The 16,668-nt window shown below is 41.2% G+C and overlaps 1 protein-coding gene across 13 annotated transcripts in view; it reads right to left on the bottom strand.

Moving 5' to 3' along the window:
• The window catches only part of LOC128440608 (neurofibromin), a 165,799-nt gene that overhangs the window by 132,478 nt on the left and 16,653 nt on the right, over positions 1–16,668 (bottom strand). For all 13 annotated transcript variants that reach the window (XM_053423361.1, XM_053423364.1, XM_053423366.1 and 10 more), the window contains exons 4-9: positions 7,372–7,562; positions 6,480–6,586; positions 6,112–6,179; positions 2,688–2,763; positions 730–887; positions 454–627 (exon numbers count right to left, since the gene is read on the bottom strand). In XM_053423361.1, coding sequence (XP_053279336.1) covers positions 454–627; positions 730–887; positions 2,688–2,763; positions 6,112–6,179; positions 6,480–6,586; positions 7,372–7,562 — 774 coding nt within the window. The remainder of the gene's footprint in view (positions 1–453; positions 628–729; positions 888–2,687; positions 2,764–6,111; positions 6,180–6,479; positions 6,587–7,371; positions 7,563–16,668) is intronic.

Below are 16,668 nucleotides of genomic sequence, written 5' to 3'. Positions count from 1 at the left end.
CACATTGCATACTCCCCCTATAAAAACAACGTTTTAATCAAGACTGGACAGACAAAATACTGTGATAAATATTAACTTTTTTGATCGGCAGTTCAGAACCAGCACTTTAAAGGGAACTATTTTGTCACAGTAGAACAAGTCAGTTAAACTTCAGTGATTTCAATTTGTCCATTTAGGAAGCACCAGTGATTGTGAACCAATTTCACCAGATTTGGTGCAAATGGAGGTGACAACAGGTGCAATGGAGAGGCAAAAGCAAGACAAGCCCCCAAAAAGGGAATGGTTTTGCATTTGGTGGCCACAGAAAACTGCACACTCATTCTTCTGCACACATGCATAGCGGTTATTTAATGTTGAATATTATAATTTCCTAGCTGCTGTGAACAAATTGGATACAGAGAGGGAAAACAAACAAAAAATCACAACATGACAATAGAAAAGCCAATTTCAGACCTTGAGATCTATGACAATAGACTGGACCAAGAGGAAAATGGTGGAGTGATCCTCCCAGTTGATGTAGGTGGAGGCTTTGCACAGCTTGACACAGGCGATGGCAGCACTCTCCATCAGCTGCTTGCCACCACCCTGACCTGCTAAAGCTTTCCGCAAACTGTCCAAAAACAGCTTCTGCAGACAAAACAGGACAGGAAGGTGTATATTAGTTCTGGAGTCAGTCACTGCTCTCTCTGTGTGTGCGTGCGTGAGTGCGTGCATGCTCTTTCATCCCACCTTGTTGGCTTTGCTGTCTTCAACAGTGTCTTTGGAGATTGTGTGAGTGATCTCTGGACAAAGGATGAGGAGGATGATCTGCAGCGGCCACACAGCTGCCTTCCTCTTGGCACTTTCTGCAAAGCTGTCCACCAGATCAAACAACTTCTCTGCAGCTTCTGAGCACACACATGCATATATACAGACAGACACAGTTAATACAAGCAACATCACAGATTTCCTGTAGGGAATCCAAAACACCATTACCACAGTCATGTTAACCATTATACAATAAAAACCTGAACAGCTGACTGTATTGTCTATAATTCATAACACAAAATCGATCTCAAAACTCTTTGTCTTTAGTAAAAATTTGCAATTTGTTACATATCAAGAATCAATGATCACATGATATAATGATGTCGAAGAAATAGTCTCAAGAACAGTTTTTTTTCCCCTGGGCCATTACAAATCTTAACTCTACCCGTTCATAAATGGGTTAGGATTAGGTTTAGGATATATTGAAAATACATATTTACGTCAATTTTAATTGCAATATAAATTCTGTATAAGAAAAAAGGGTAACAACTGTGCTCCTTTAGCAGCATTAAAATGTTGTATTTATTGTTTTTCTTTTGGCAGATCTTTGTCAAGATTATTTAATTTTCAGAAATTCAACCTTTAATTTTGTTGTACTGCTTTCTCTTGTACAGTGAAAACAAAGGCTTTCTATTTTGTTATCTTCTGTTCCATGATAAAATCCAGACATTAGTAAATTCTAATGGATTGTCTAATTAACAACACATGGACTTTATTCTACTCAACTTGCTAGTAAGTGCAAGTATTCTTGACTAAGAAAAATCCTCTTAAAATCAAGCAGCCCAGTCCCAAACCTGAGCTGTGGAAAAATGATGCCCCAGGTGCCCTGAGACGAGTCTTCAGAAGAGCAGAGCGAAAACAGAAAAAAATACTTCTGGTATCTTCGTATTTAGGAGCTCTTACTCTTCTACTAGAAGGTTGTCAGCGCCGCAGAAATAATATGAATATATATCTGCCAATAAGGTATAAAGCTGTGACCCCATTTAAGGGTCTAATGAACTGCCAAGAAGATAAAAACTTGGATGGCACAAAACTTTCAAAATTAGGGGTTGTGTTGTTAGGATTGTTAGCCCTTTGCTATCTCATTGAAAAAACCTGCAGTCTTTCTCTGAGGTCTGCCAATGAGATGCTTCTGGAAGTCACAAAGTCCAGACTGAAGCATGAAGGAGATCGGGCCTTTGCTGTAGTTGCCCCTAATCTTTAGAACAGTTTGCCTGTCCACATCAAGACTCTTGAGACTTTTAAAACTGACATTAAAAAATAGTTTTACTCCCTGGCTTTGAAACTGGTCAAGACTTTTTTTTTTTTTTTTTTTTTTAATGTTTTTTTTTAATTCAATTTTAATTCATTACATTATAATTGTTAATTATAATTGTTGAGACAAGGCCATAGGACAACCTGCTAGCAAGATCAAGTAACAACGTCTGTGGCTGAGGGGGTAGAGCGGTCATTCTCTAACCAGAAGGTCAGCAGATTGATCCTAGTGTCCATGGGCACGATACAGAACCCAGAATTGCTAGTCATAGTAACTAGGAAACCTTGCATAGTAACTGCTTTACTACTCATATTGACAGGAAAACCAACCTCATTCTTAATTCTCAGTCAGCTCTGAGCCAGATCTGAGCTCTTCTGTGCACAAACTAATGAACAGATAAACAGCTGCCCAAGCCCAAGTAGCCAAGTATTCAACTACTTTTGAAATTTTACATATTTGGACACTTTATCTAAACTTTCCAAATATGTGCAGTGTGTGTGAGATAAAACTACGATATATTGTAAAACATCAAAATAAAATTGTGAGTGCAAATGTGAGATTTGATCTGAGTGTATCTGAATTAAAAGAAGAAAAAGTGTTACTAAATGTTTTTCTCGGTTCATACCTGCCATATCAGCCTGTGGTCGCTGGTAGAGCATGGTGAACTCATCGGGGTAATTCTCCACCCAATTCCAAAACGCCTGCAGAGAAAGAACCACAGTAGTAGATAATGCACGTTCCAATATGTTTTTCTTAATAACAAAACTAAAAATAACCATTGACAGTGGACTTTAATCCTAACGCCCAGTTTGATTTGTATAATTGGTCATATTTTAAAGGTTAAGTGTCTAGTATTGAGTGACATCTAGTTGTGAAGTTGCATGTAGCAGCTGAACACCCCTCACCTCAACCTCCCCCTCCAAACATGAAAGAGAACCTGTGGAAGTATGTAAATATAAGGGCCCTTTCTAGGGTAAATAAAACAACAATTAGTACAATTTAGAGGAAACACACAAGTGAAAACTAGGATTGGCAGGCAAAGACCTATTGTTTTCATTTCTGTTTATTAGGTCCTGAGCACGACAGTGCAAGGACCTATTGTTTATGCTAAGATATTTTTTCTTCTTCTGCATGTTGAAATGCCTTTTTGGGAAACTGAACATACTCAAAAGAGTCCTGAAAGTGTGTCCAAAAAAGCCTTGATTTTTACATAAAATGATAACATATATGTTCATTTTAAAGTTATAATACTATAGAAAAGAAAGTAGAAATCATAACAACTGATTATTTTACAAAAGCATTTCAGTTCTCAAGTGTGCGTGCGAGTGCTCTTCAGTGTGCGTACATTCTGTTCTTACCTAAGAACAAGTCACAGATAAAAACACATTGGTGAGTGTTAGAATCTTCATAAAAACTGCATAAGTGGGTTTTAAGAATACATTTCTTCTGAAAACTGCTGGTGAATGAGGCCCATTAGTTTTATCCACAGTCTGCAGGCGACATCAGTGTGTATGACTGCACAGCACCATTAGAATGTATCTAAGGCACCAAATTCAGGCTAGGACCCCCCCCCCCCTAGCTGCCTAAATTTTCCTACTGGCTTGTTACGCTTGATCCTTGAGAATAAAAGCAACAAAAAAACAAGAGAAGCTTTCAAATCATGGTGCCAAGGATTTTTCTTTTCAAGGCAAGGAATAAACGAGCTCATAGGGTACACAACTTAATTTTGTGCAATAAAATATTTCTCTAATGTATATAATGAGTCACATTTTTTGCTCATTTGTTCTGGGTTTCTGAGCACCTTGTTTTTTCTCAATTCTGAAAAAACAAGTGTACAGCCCTCTTCAGATCACCCCACAGATGTTCAATTGTAATCAGGTCTGGGGTCTGGCTGGGCCGTTCCAAAACATTAATCGTCTTCTGGTGAAGCCATGCTTTTGTTGGTTTGGATGTATGCTTTGGGTCATTGTCATGCTGATAGGTGAAATTCCTCTTCATCTTCAGCTTTCTAACCGAAGCCTGAAGGTTTTGTGCTAAAACCGACTGGTATTACTGTTCATAATTCCCTCCACCTTGACTAAGGCCCCTGTTACAGCTGAAGTAAAACAGCCACAAAGCATGATGCTGCCACCACCATGCTTCACTGTGGGTATGGTGTTCTTTGGGTGATGTGCAGTGTTGTTTTTGCGCCAAACATATCTTTTGGAATTATGGCCAAAAAGTTCAACCTTGGTTTCATCAGACCATAAGACATTTTCCCACATTTTTGGAGACTTCATGTACGTTTTTGCAAAATTTAGCCGGGCTTGGATGTTTTTCTTGGTAAGAAAAAGCTACTGTCTTGCCACTCTACCCCATAGCCCAAACATTAGAAGAATACAGAAGATTGTTGTCACATGTAGTACACAGCCAGTCCTTGCCAGAGTTTCCTGCAGCTCCTTTAATGTTGCTGTATTCCTCTTGGAGGCCTCCCTGACCAGTTTTCTTCTCGTCTTTTCATCAATTTTGGAGGAACGTCCAGTTCTTGGTAATGTCACTGTTGTTCCATATTTTCTCCACTTGATGATGGCTGTCTTCACTGTGTTCCATGGTAGGGATGGGCATAATTAATCGACGATCGATTAATTGATCATTAAGAATTTCATCGATGAAATAATTTTTTCATCGAGAAATTCGCTAATTACACATTTGACCACGGGGGGCAGTGTTTGAAAAAAACGCCACAGTCCTACTCAGTACCTTTTCCAAAGTAAACATGAAGAGGTCACGTCGAAGTGTTGCATGGGACCATTTTGAGTTAAAAAATGACTTGGTTCACTGCCAATACTGCGAAGCTATCCCAGAGACTGGGGGAGACGAGGAGCCTGCGTTGTCTGACACGGACGAAGGGAGCGCAAACACCGGAGCCGCGGCCAGGCTAGCCAAGTTAGCACGGAGCTACCTGTGTATCACGGCGACGTCAGTCCCCTCAGAGCGGGTTTTTCGGCGGCTGGACTGACGGTCACCAGGCTGCGTTCGCGTCTGAACGCGTCTTTCTCAACACAAATCCGTAGGCTGGTGCTGAAGTTGTATGTGAGTTACTGGTTATTTTTATGAAGCTTTCTCGACTCGGTACCTTGTTTGATAGTTTTGAGTTACATTTGGCAAAAGCTGTCAGACCTAAGTATTATATATTTGTAGTTGTTGTTTAACATTATGTTTTTTTATATTATTATTATTTTACTTTGGAGAAGAAAAAAAACGAGGGTCAGTTGTGTTTAGCAGCACCGGCTTCTAGCTGTCGACTCCGCTGCTTAAGATTACGGCAGCGCATATTTTGTTCATCTTGTAATGAAGATCTCAATGAGGAAACACGCTTTTTTTTTTCACTCCATTTTAAATGTAGCTTATAAATAGTGAATTTTTGAGCTTGAAAATATTAATGATTAATCGAAAATTCGTCATTAACTCTCCCGACGATCGACGAAGACAATTTAATCGAACGCCCATCCCTATTCCATGGTATATCTAATGCCTTGGAAATTCTTTTGTACCATTCTCCTGACCGATGCCTATCAACAATACGATCCCTCTCATGCTTAGGAAGCTCTCTGCGGACTATGACTCTTGCTGTAAGTTGCAACTAAGAGAATGTAAGGAAAATCCTACTAGAACAGCTGAACTTTATTTGGGATTAATCAGAGTCACTGTAAATGATGGCAGGTGTGTACTGACTACTATTTAACATGAGTTTGGATGTGATTGGTTAATTTTGAATACAACCACATCCCCAGTAATAAGAGGGTGTGCACACTTATGCAACCACATTATTTTAGTGATAAAAAGATTTCAGTTTGTTTTTTCAACTGAATTGTTCATCTTAAAGGTCACATTAAAGCTGGAAAAAGTTCAGACAGGATTTATCTTTGTCTCATTTGTTTACATCACAAAAACCTTGCATTTTAACAGGGTTGTGTAGACCTTTTATATCCACTGTATATATATATATATATATATAGTTCAAAATCTTGTCCAGATTCAAAATGATTACAAGATGGTAGAACAATTACCTTCTCTAAACTGTTGATGACAGCTAGCTGGGCAGGCTTCTTGAGAGCTCTAAACTTTAGTACAGTTTCTGAAAGAAAATAAAAGTTAGAACAAACAGAAACAAACGCAAAATACACACATGCATCACAAACCTCAATCTTAGTGTCTTTTTTTCATTTCTTCGAATCTAAAAGTTCAGGGTCCCTTACAGCAACAGCTCAGCAAAGAACTAACCCAATACTCTACCCGGTCTTAACCATGGACAGCATTGTTACAGTCGAGTAGAATTTCCAGTGGCGAACGCCCAAGATCAGCCCTCAGAAAATAAGTTTTCAGAAAGTAAGTTTTAGCTCAATAACCGAAACCTGTAAGAACGTCAGAAGCAAACCTTGTAGCAGCCTCTTCAGCTTGGAGCAGTCAACATTGATGTACTGCATCAGCTCTATATCATGAACATCCACATTGTCCTCGGAGCACACCGTCAGCTCCTGGAGTCTAAAGAAACACACAAGGACACATGAATTCTGCCTCACTTGATTGAGTCAACCAGATCAAGAAATTAAATAAAATATTTTTAAGCCCTCATTTGGAAGTGTACATTAAAAGGTATGGAGTATTCAGAAAACAATCTCAGTCAAAACAATGAAGGTTTCATTTAAATTTTTGTATGGTTGATGTTGCAAAATTCATTCTTAAGTTCTTCAATATCAGTTAAAAAATACCATTATTAAGGAAATTAATGGTTGGGTTCAAATATTTGTTTGAAAATCTGGATCCAATGTATTTGTTGCATCTACTGTAATATAATGATCAGCTTATGAATTTACTGATAATTTCAACTTTCTGGACAATACCCTGGTATATTGTGCTACTGTTGATCACTAAGACAGCTCTACAGAAACAGATGGGGAACTCCCGGAGAACTGAGATCAACTACATAATGAAACTCAGTGTGAGTGTCACAAGGCCAATATTCATTTGTTGTAAATATCTCCCAATGTGTGTAGAAATCATTTATGATTATGCCATCTCTCAGAATATAGCACAATGGGTTCATATTTTGATGCTTCGTGTGCAGACATCTCTATCATTTAAGTTTACACAATCCTAAATGTAGGGGCTTGAAGCATTTATCTGATAAAAAAAAAATGTTGCGTGAAAAGAAAATAAGTATTCTGTCGATGTAACATTAATTAGATGTCAAAGATCTGAGAGAAAATATTTTTGCAGTTCTCATTGAAAGGACAGTGAGACAGCTACATATATACCATGGCAGCTACCTGGTGGAGATACGGCTGAAGACGGCATTGAAGTTGTTGCAGCTCAGGGAGAAGAGGACAGCTGAGGCCGAGGCGCGGAGCTCAGCGGCATGCTGGTGGCCCTCACGGTATGTATAGATGAAATGGCAGATCTCTGGCAGAAGCTGTTTGACAAGCATGGTCTCATCCAGACGCAAAGAGTCCTTGGATTGCTGATGGGAAAGAGAATAAAGACGAGGGAAGAGGCCAGTCAGAAAAAATGCCTTGGTCTGCTGATATGATCCTCCTAAGATTGAGGGAGACTCATTGCTGAACTAAATACTAACAATCATGGAGAGAGGTACAGCATCTGAATATTAGTAAAACTTCTGAAAGCTGGTGCGACATTGTTCACGGTCATCCTGCTGTCTCAGTATTTACTGCAGCTAGCCAGGAGACATGATTTTCCACTTTGAACAGTACAATCTTTTATAAAATTTTGTTGAAATTGTGGTGAACTGCTTGAAGCTACATTAAAGTTAACTCTGTTGAAGTCAGTGACATTTCATGAGAAATTTTTGTTAAAGTTAAGTAGGAATCACAGTATCTGGAGCAGGACCAATCCACATTCATTTTTCTAGGGCATGTACATCATACATACACTGGAACTGTTAATCGTTTCAGCTATCAAAAATATTTAATCTACCTTATTCATTTGGAATTTAAGTCCTTTAAAGTTTTCTTAACCACTGAACATGGATTCTTTACAATAAGGGGATGGTAGTGGTGGTTGCTTTTCAAGAGCTGTAGCAATCATTCCATTTGCAAGACAAGAAGTTAGAGTATAATACTCGGAGCAGAATAACTTCTCCAGGCCAAGGCTGGCTAGTCCTAAGAAATCCTATTTGAGGAAATATGTTAAATTCTCATCAATCCGAGATGTGTGCCAATAAGGCGAGGCAACAATACATCCAAATGCGGCAATTTTTTTCCTTTACTCCTATCAAAATGAAACTTTACACAATGAAAGTACCCATGACAAGTAAGCATTTTTGTATTACAAGTTTCTATGAAATTAATTTCAATATGCACATGAGCTCCAGACTTATGAATATGTCCTAATTTGCATAGGCAGAAACAACATTCATATATATGACAAATACATCGGCCCAATCTTCATCCAATCATCCTACTGCCAATGGGTGATGGCAGTGCTGCTTTTAGACTGCCCTCTAACCTGAAAACTGCCTGGCTTGGTACCTGCCAGGGGTATAACCCTGATATAGTCCCCACCATGACAAGGTAGCAACAACAGGGGAGTTTTTTTTGGGTGTTTTTTTATTTTATTTTATATTGTACTTTTAAAGTTTTTGTTATGTTTCCTTTTTTTTTATTCCAGCCTGGATCCTCGACCCCTTTTCTGTTGCTCTGTTGCTCTTGGTTCTGGCACCCCCTATATCAGTTCCTGGTTTGTTCTTTGCTTAGTTCTTCCCCTCTGGGTCATATTCATCTGATAAATCAGGCAACTGTAAGTTTGTGCAGCTAGTATACCGACATTCTCTGCAAATGGCAGTGCAAGGGAGTCCATGTTTTCTGCATGTGCATTTCTTTGTGCTGAACACCTTAGCTTGTTCGAGAAAGCTAGTGTCATTCTTTACTTTTTTCAGTGCCATTCCCTTTCCTATGCCAAATAGACGAGACGTAGAATCACAGTCTATTGCAAAAACACAGTATGATATTTTCAACTTATATATTTATTTTTGGTAACAAACTAACTCAAATTAACAAATTGATAAATAAATGAATAACAGACAAAAACAGACAAAACAAGGCCATATTGAATAACCAAATAATATGCTAGGGTTAAGGTTATGGGATGGGCTCCTCTGGACCAGGTAGGGTTACTGATTCTCCCTCATCTGTTTTACAAGTAGATGGCCTGGTCCAAGATAAAAGAGAGCTGCTATCCTGAGCTGCTTGCTGCAGTTCCCTGTCCTTCTGCTTTTGGAGTCTCTCTTTTCTTGGCATTATGCTGCAAATTTTGTTAATGACATAAATCAATGTTGTGCATAATAATCAAGAGTGACTTACTTACAGGGTTCATACACATTTTGACAAATTGATTTCCATGACTTTTCATGACCTTTCAATATCTTTAAACCATATTTCCATGACCGAACATTTTGGGGAATCTTGGTGTATACGCGGAAAAAGTGACAAAATGTAGTATTCAAACTAACAATGGAATTCCAAGGCATACAGGCATTAAATGACACAAACCCAAGTATGCCTGCCTATATTTTGGCGTATTTCTTTAAAAGCATATGAATTATTTAAAACTCAGCGTAAATGAACTAGGGATGGGCATTCGATTAAATTGTCTTAATCGATCGTCAGGAGAATTAAAGATAGATTTTTGATTAATCATTAATATTTTTACATTAAAATTCACTATTTATAGGCTATATTAAAATGCAATAAAAATAGAAGAAACACAGCGTGTTTCCTCATTGAGATCTTATTACAAGATGAACAACTCTTGTGGCAGTTAAATTAGATCAGTTCAATGGTTACACTTGAAAATATGCGCTGCTGTACTCTTAATCCACGATGAGAGAGCATCAGCTGGCCGCTGAGAGCTAGCTGGATTTGACGGTTCTCGACCTCTCAGTCCGGTTGTTGTCACGCCCTCATTCCTGGAACCCCTCAACCAGGGTTAAGGTCTGTCCGGGTTCCCCTCTGCGTGGACTGACGGTCCGAGTGCGGACATAAAGCCGAGCAACGGAGGCTTAGCTCCGGGCTGCTTCCTCCAGCTGCTAACATCCTCGCTGTGCTGCGTTCAGGGCAACTCGGATATTCCGACCTCCTGCCACATAGCGAACATGCGATAGTTTTCATCGATGAAAAATAATTTAATTTAATTTACAAAATTCTTAATGATCAATTAATCGATCGTCGATTAATTATGCCCATCCCTAAAATGTACCACATGAAAATAGCAATATAACAAATCCATAACTTTTCCAGGCCTGGAAAAACACATTAAAAAATGTCATGACTTTTCCAGGTTTTCCATGACCGTACGAACCTTGAATATACTTCTTGTGAGCGCCGCGGAGCATGTCGGGGCGAAATTCTCACAAGAACTCAAATAAATGCCCGTCAGATATCAAAACACATTTGGGGGAATTGATGACAGAGAGAGTAATTTGTATTCTTAAATATTGATGAATGAAGAAAAAATTGGGCTCCAGCAGAAGGGGCACTTTTCTCATCCAGGGCAAAAGGGCCAGTGCTTGATCACCACTAGGGGTCTATCTGTGCACGTGCCTGAAGAGGATATTGTCACACACCTTGAGACCAAGTAACTCCTTCGTCTGCTTTATGCCCCATATCCGTCTTGTTTTTGTTGCTTTCTTTGGTTCTGGTGTCAGAAACAGCTCCCACTGCATTCAGATCAGCATTATGCAACAAAGGTACTAACAAGTCTGTGTCATCACTTCCTAAGACTGTGTCTTTTGTTCTGGCAGAGGCAATGGCAGTTTGGACAATGAGCACATGTGCATCGTGCTTTGCATGCTCTGTGATACACTCAAGTCAAGTTTATGACTGAGATAAACAAAGAACCGTTGTTTGTTTTCCTTATTGTTTAGGAAATGGTCCTTTTTGGATTGGATGATCATGTCACCGGAGAAGTGTACAGTCACACCGGGAGTAATATCTGTTCGACGCAGTTGAGTGGCGTCTTTTATTGTTGGTTCTTCTTTGTAGCCATCAAAGACTATGACAGTAGCCGTACCATATTCCTGTGTGACATATCTGACATACTTTTCACACACACTGTCATAAGATGTCCACAAGGTTCTGGACACCTCATAGAAATGATCTATGCTGGAAAAAATATTTTACAATTACTATTTTTGTCCCCAAAATGGGTTACTTAACGTTTTACGACCTACTAGACTAGGCTTGTGTGCCTCCGTGACCCTGAAGACTATACCGGCAGGGGTTATACTCCTGGCAGGTAATACCAAGCCAGGTAGTTTTCAGGTTAGAGGCCAGTCTAAAAGCAGCTTTGCCATCACCCATTGGCAATGGGGCGATTGGATGAAGATTATTTGTCATACATATGAATGTATTCATATTCTGGAAAAAGCCAGAGCACAGAGAACTCAGTCCCCCAGGATTCCTCAACTTCATATAGGTGTGTGAAAAGACTCCAATTGGTCACTCTGGCCCCAGGACCTGTGAGGTCACCGGGGCAACTTCTCCCCCTGTTCTCTCTCTCTTCTACATCCTTCCAGGGAGGCAGGCTGCCAGCCTCCTCTCCTGCATCGCCGAGGGTAAGGCCTGGCGATGTGCATCGCCGAGGGTTTGCTTCCATTATATTGTTACATCAGTGGTATAAAATGGTCACAATATGACAACAATATCAGTTATCGCGATAGCTTTGGGGACAATGTGTCATCCAACAAAACTTTTTATTGTTATATGCCTGTTTTTAATAACTAATAACTAAAACATATTTTATATCCAAGCAAAAGTGGTATTGTAACCAAAATATCCTGTAAATATTGAATTAGATGGAATTGGAAATCAAACCGAAACCTTGTTAATCAATCAAATTGTATTTGTATAGCCCATATTCACAAATCACAATTCGTCTCTAAGCATTAACATGGTGTGACATCCTCTGTCCTTAACCCTCAGCAAGAGTAAGGAAAAACTACTAAAAACCGTTTTAACAGGGTAAAAAATACGTAGAAACCTCAGAGAGAGCCACGTGTTAGGGATCCCTCTCCCAGGACGGACATAAGTGCAATAGATGTCAGGTGTAGGAAAACATCATCAAGATTAAAGTTTTAGCAGCATTGATGAGGGTAAACATTTTTAAGGATAACTTCAATACTATATGTCAAGCAGTCCTGCTGCAATCATAGTCTATGGTCAGCAGCCAGCAAGATCATGATCTGCCATCCAGATCGGATGCCACTATAGTCCACAGTCATTGACCACTGCCGCTTATTAGGATCCATCATCAGCCGCCGACCTCGGTCATGGTCCACAACCATAATATGATGCCTAAGCGACACAGGATCCGCCATTACCACTACGATCAGCCCGCAAGATATATAATCCGCGGGAGGCGTGTCGGAGCAATGAGGAGATTTCACGTTAAAATTACATTTAAAACAAAACCTGTGTTACCTCCGACCTACCGGTTACCGTACTTTTCATCCTAAACTCTCCAAGTGCCCACTGCACAGCGAAAAATGCCGACGCGAGCGGGGAAGTCCTGGGAAACGCCGAACGAAGATGAAGGCTCGACTGAAGCACCGGTCCAGAGTGAGGGAGGGGACCCGGCGCCGAGCACGGACATCCAAGCTGTGCTGGCCGCCATAGCATCGCTGCAAGCGGAGTTGTCCCAAGCTAAAGCCTGAAACATGCTTCTGCGACTGCGTCTGCGTCTTTTCACGCCGCTGTGGCGCAAGACTCGTTGTCATTCATGCTTCCCCAACCGTTGCGCGTCTTACAAAGCAATTGCGCGCCAGAACACTAGGCGGAGTAATGCTTTTTGTCGAAGACGACCTGAGAGACGCCTTCTTTCTTCTTCATCGATTGTTTATTTACATAGCTACTGCGGCTCCTTGTAGCCTTTTTCAGGCGGACAAATACGCCAGTCAGTGACGGGTTATACAAGTGGACACACTTTCGGATCTCTTCTGCCAAACGCTCTTCTATTTGGTCCATATTCATTCTTCTAAATCTCCCGTTGTTTCTGCCTGTATTATGGGGCATGAAACCGGAAATGCAGCTCCAGAAGGGATGTAGAGCAGACCAATCACAGCCTTTCGGGCTGAGTGAGCTTGCGGAGCTTTGCCGTAAATTTTAGAAAAGGGGGTCGACACCCGTCAGCACGTAAGGAGGGATACATAAGCACGTAAGGGACCCGGAAGGGCTCTTGCGCTTACGGGCCCGTGAAAACGCAGAAGCATGTTTCAGGCTTAAGTCGAACATTCGACAAAATTTAGGAGAAGATTGCTGTTGCGAGTACGGCTTTGAGATCTGAAATTGCCGCTCTGAAAGCAGAAGTGTCAGAGAAGTGTTTGGACCTGGAGGGACGATCTAAGCTTCAGAATTTGAGAATTGCGGGAGTGAAGGAAGGGGAGGAAGGGGGCCATAAACCCAGGGATCCGCCTTCACTCCGGCCAGGAAGTTGCTGCGAGACCAGCCTGGAGTTAAATTTGGTCTCCTATACCCAGCCAAGTTGAGAGTGACACATAATGGTAAAGACACCACGTTCACAGACCCTGAAGAGGCCAGTCTGTATGCTGAACGCCACTTCGGTCAGGGTCGTACCTGAGGTGCACATCTAAGAGCATGGCCCAGTCACTTCTGATAGAGACTGGAGGTAAATGACAACTAGACCAGAGGTATTGTTAAAAACCACCTATGGACAATTACATGGTAATAACATAGCCAAAACCATGGTGATAATATTACTTTGACAGAATGATCACTGAATTTGAGAGTTTTAGGAACACAATGATGCCTTGATATTACAATCAGTATTATTATTTCTGACTGCTATAGGCCTGGCTTTCGGTTCCCCCCTCCCTATTATAATGTGAAATATTAGTATTTAAAAATTGTTATTTAGTTTACTTAATTTGATTTCTGCCTGCATGTCTGCTAGAATGCATATTTCATTTGGTAGTTTAAACAATTACATTTTTGAACAATTACATTATTTCCTTGGACATTATTGCACAGCAGAGACAGCATGGCTTTAAATCACTCAGAGGAGGGGACACCTTGTTAATCCTAGGGGTTTATGAATAAGTGTAAGCCCCGGAATTTTGTGTTCTGTGTTTATTTCAATAAGGTCTGCTAAGACGTGGAAGTTTACATATCTTTTCAATGCTGTTAATGGGGGATATTTAATCTCTTTTGTAACTGAATAGGTTTTGTTGGGAATTTAACAACTGTAGGCCTACTAGCTATTGTAGGATTAAGAGTTCAACCACAATTGGTTGTTAGAGTTTCTTCTCTGTTAGAGAGGTTAGACTACGCATTTCTGATGTTTTTGTTTTTTTCAGTTTATCTGTGTCTTGGGTGGGAGGGGGGCGGGAATGGGTGAGAGGGCGGATGGAGTGTCATTTAACACATATCCAGCAGAGTGGGGAGAGAGTCTAAGGATGGATGCCTGCAACCACCCTACATAATGCATAATAATAACAGGAGAGATGATATAACATTTTGCTCATGGAATGTGAATGGTGTTAACAAGCCAGTTCAAAGAGGCAAGGTGCTCGCTCACCTCAAATCCTTGCAGGCTGATGTCATTTTCTTACAGGAAACCCACCTGAGGAACGACTTGCATGCTAGGCTCAGGTGTAGGTGGATACAACATATCTACCACTCCAACTTTTCAGTTAAGGCTTGTGGCACAGCCATCTTAATCAGTAGGGGGATTCCCTTTAAACATCTGTCTACAATAGCAGATAAAGACGGGAGATATGTCATGGTTGTGGGGGAATTTCACTCTACACCTGTAACATTATTAAATATATATGGACCAAATAATGACGATCCAGAATTTTTCAAAAAGGTTTTAAATCTGATTCCAGATATCTCCAGTACTAATCTAATAATTTGTGGTGATTTTAATCTAGTCTTGGACACTTACTTGGATAGGTTCTCTTCACAGAGGGTGGAACCTTCCAAGGCCTCTAATCTTCTGAGATCTTATATTGAAAATATATATATGTTTTTGATGTGTGGCGGATTTCTAATGCTACTGGTAAAGAATATTCCTTTCACTCTAAAGTACATAAAAGCTATACCAGGATAGACTTTTTCTTGGTTGATGGTAAATTAATGCCATTTTCCTACAATGCAAAAATACCACAATATTATTATCTCCGACCACAGCCCGATATAATTTTCATTACAGCTTGGTGAGAATGCACCTGCCCAGAGAAATTGGCGATTCAATCCTCAACTCATCACAGATAAAAGGTTCTGTGAATATCTGTAATCAAACATCAAGTTATTTTTTTAAACTAACGACAATGAAAACACATCTCCTACACTGTTATGGGAAACCTTTAAAGGGGACATATTATGAAAAATCCACTTTTGTAGTGCTTCTACACGTTAATGTGGGTATCTGGCATGTCTACTGTACCAAAAACTCTGGAAAAAAACAACTCCCGCGATTTGTTGTGGTTCCTCTATGTAAGAAACTATACGATAGAGTGCGTTGAATGGGAATACGACCAGAATTGACGTCACAGTCGGTCTACATGGCATAGCCCCCCCCCCCCGGAGGCGGAGATCTGGTGGAGGAGGAGACCGGGTTACGTTACGAGTAACAGCACCCTCCTCGGCTCGAGGCGGCGGGTGTTAGCTGGGAAGCTAGCCGAGGGGGGGCGCTTACTAGCCGGTAAGCGGGGTGAGAGGCGGAGATCTGGCCCAGAAGCAGAGCCTGCGGTCGGGGTAAGTCCCATGCCAAAGCCCCCTCCTCAGCTCGGGCTCGTTAGGTGATGTCGGGCTGTGGCTCCATGTCAGCGGCTCGCTTCTGGTGGACCTGTCGGTGTTTGTTTACGGTTAGCAGCAGGGAGGTAACGCTAGCTTGCTGTTAGTTTGTGTTTAAAATTGCAGCACTTTCTGGTATGGCTGCTTGTGCACGTTTTTACAGCAGTATTGCATGTGGCAGCCAACCCGGGAAGCAGCGGAGATCTGGCTGAGAAGCAGAGCCTGCGGTCGGGGTAAGTCACATGCCAAAGCCCCCTCCTCATCTCGGGCTCGTTAGGTGATGTCGGCTGCTGGCTCCATGTTAGCGGCTCGCTTCTGGTGGACCTGTCGGTGTTTGTTTATGGCTAGCAGCAGCCGCCTGACTGATCCCCCCACGGAAAGGGGAGCGTTGACAGTGCGTGTCTCGTGTCGCAGTGAGTGTCTTCAACTAGAAAAGCTGTTGTTTTGTTTCAGTAATTGACGGTGACATGTAAGCTAGGTGGCGTTAGCCTCATAGCATTCATTGCCCGGCTGCTCGGTGGCGGGTTGGATCCCGGCTGTACCTGGGCGGCTCACTGCGAGGCTGGCGATGCTCCCGCTGACTTCAAACACCTGAGAGCCGGACACGTCTCACCGGCTCAGGGTTCCCCACGTCTGCAGGGTATGTCTCATTTTCATCATTGATCATTATCGATCTGTGACAAATCTCCAGCCTGTGTGTCCCCTGTGTATGTCCCGCTACGGTTAGCAGCAGCGGGCTAACGCTAGTTTGCTGTTAGTTTGTGTTTAAAGTTGCAGCACTTTCTGGAATGGCTGCTT

The sequence above is a fragment of the Pleuronectes platessa genome, chromosome 5, assembly GCF_947347685.1.
Source record: "Pleuronectes platessa chromosome 5, fPlePla1.1, whole genome shotgun sequence".
NCBI classification, from domain to species: domain Eukaryota; kingdom Metazoa; phylum Chordata; class Actinopteri; order Pleuronectiformes; family Pleuronectidae; genus Pleuronectes; species Pleuronectes platessa.
The sequence above is the reverse complement of the archived record's forward strand: the minus strand, read 5'-3'. Positions and strand labels throughout refer to the sequence as shown.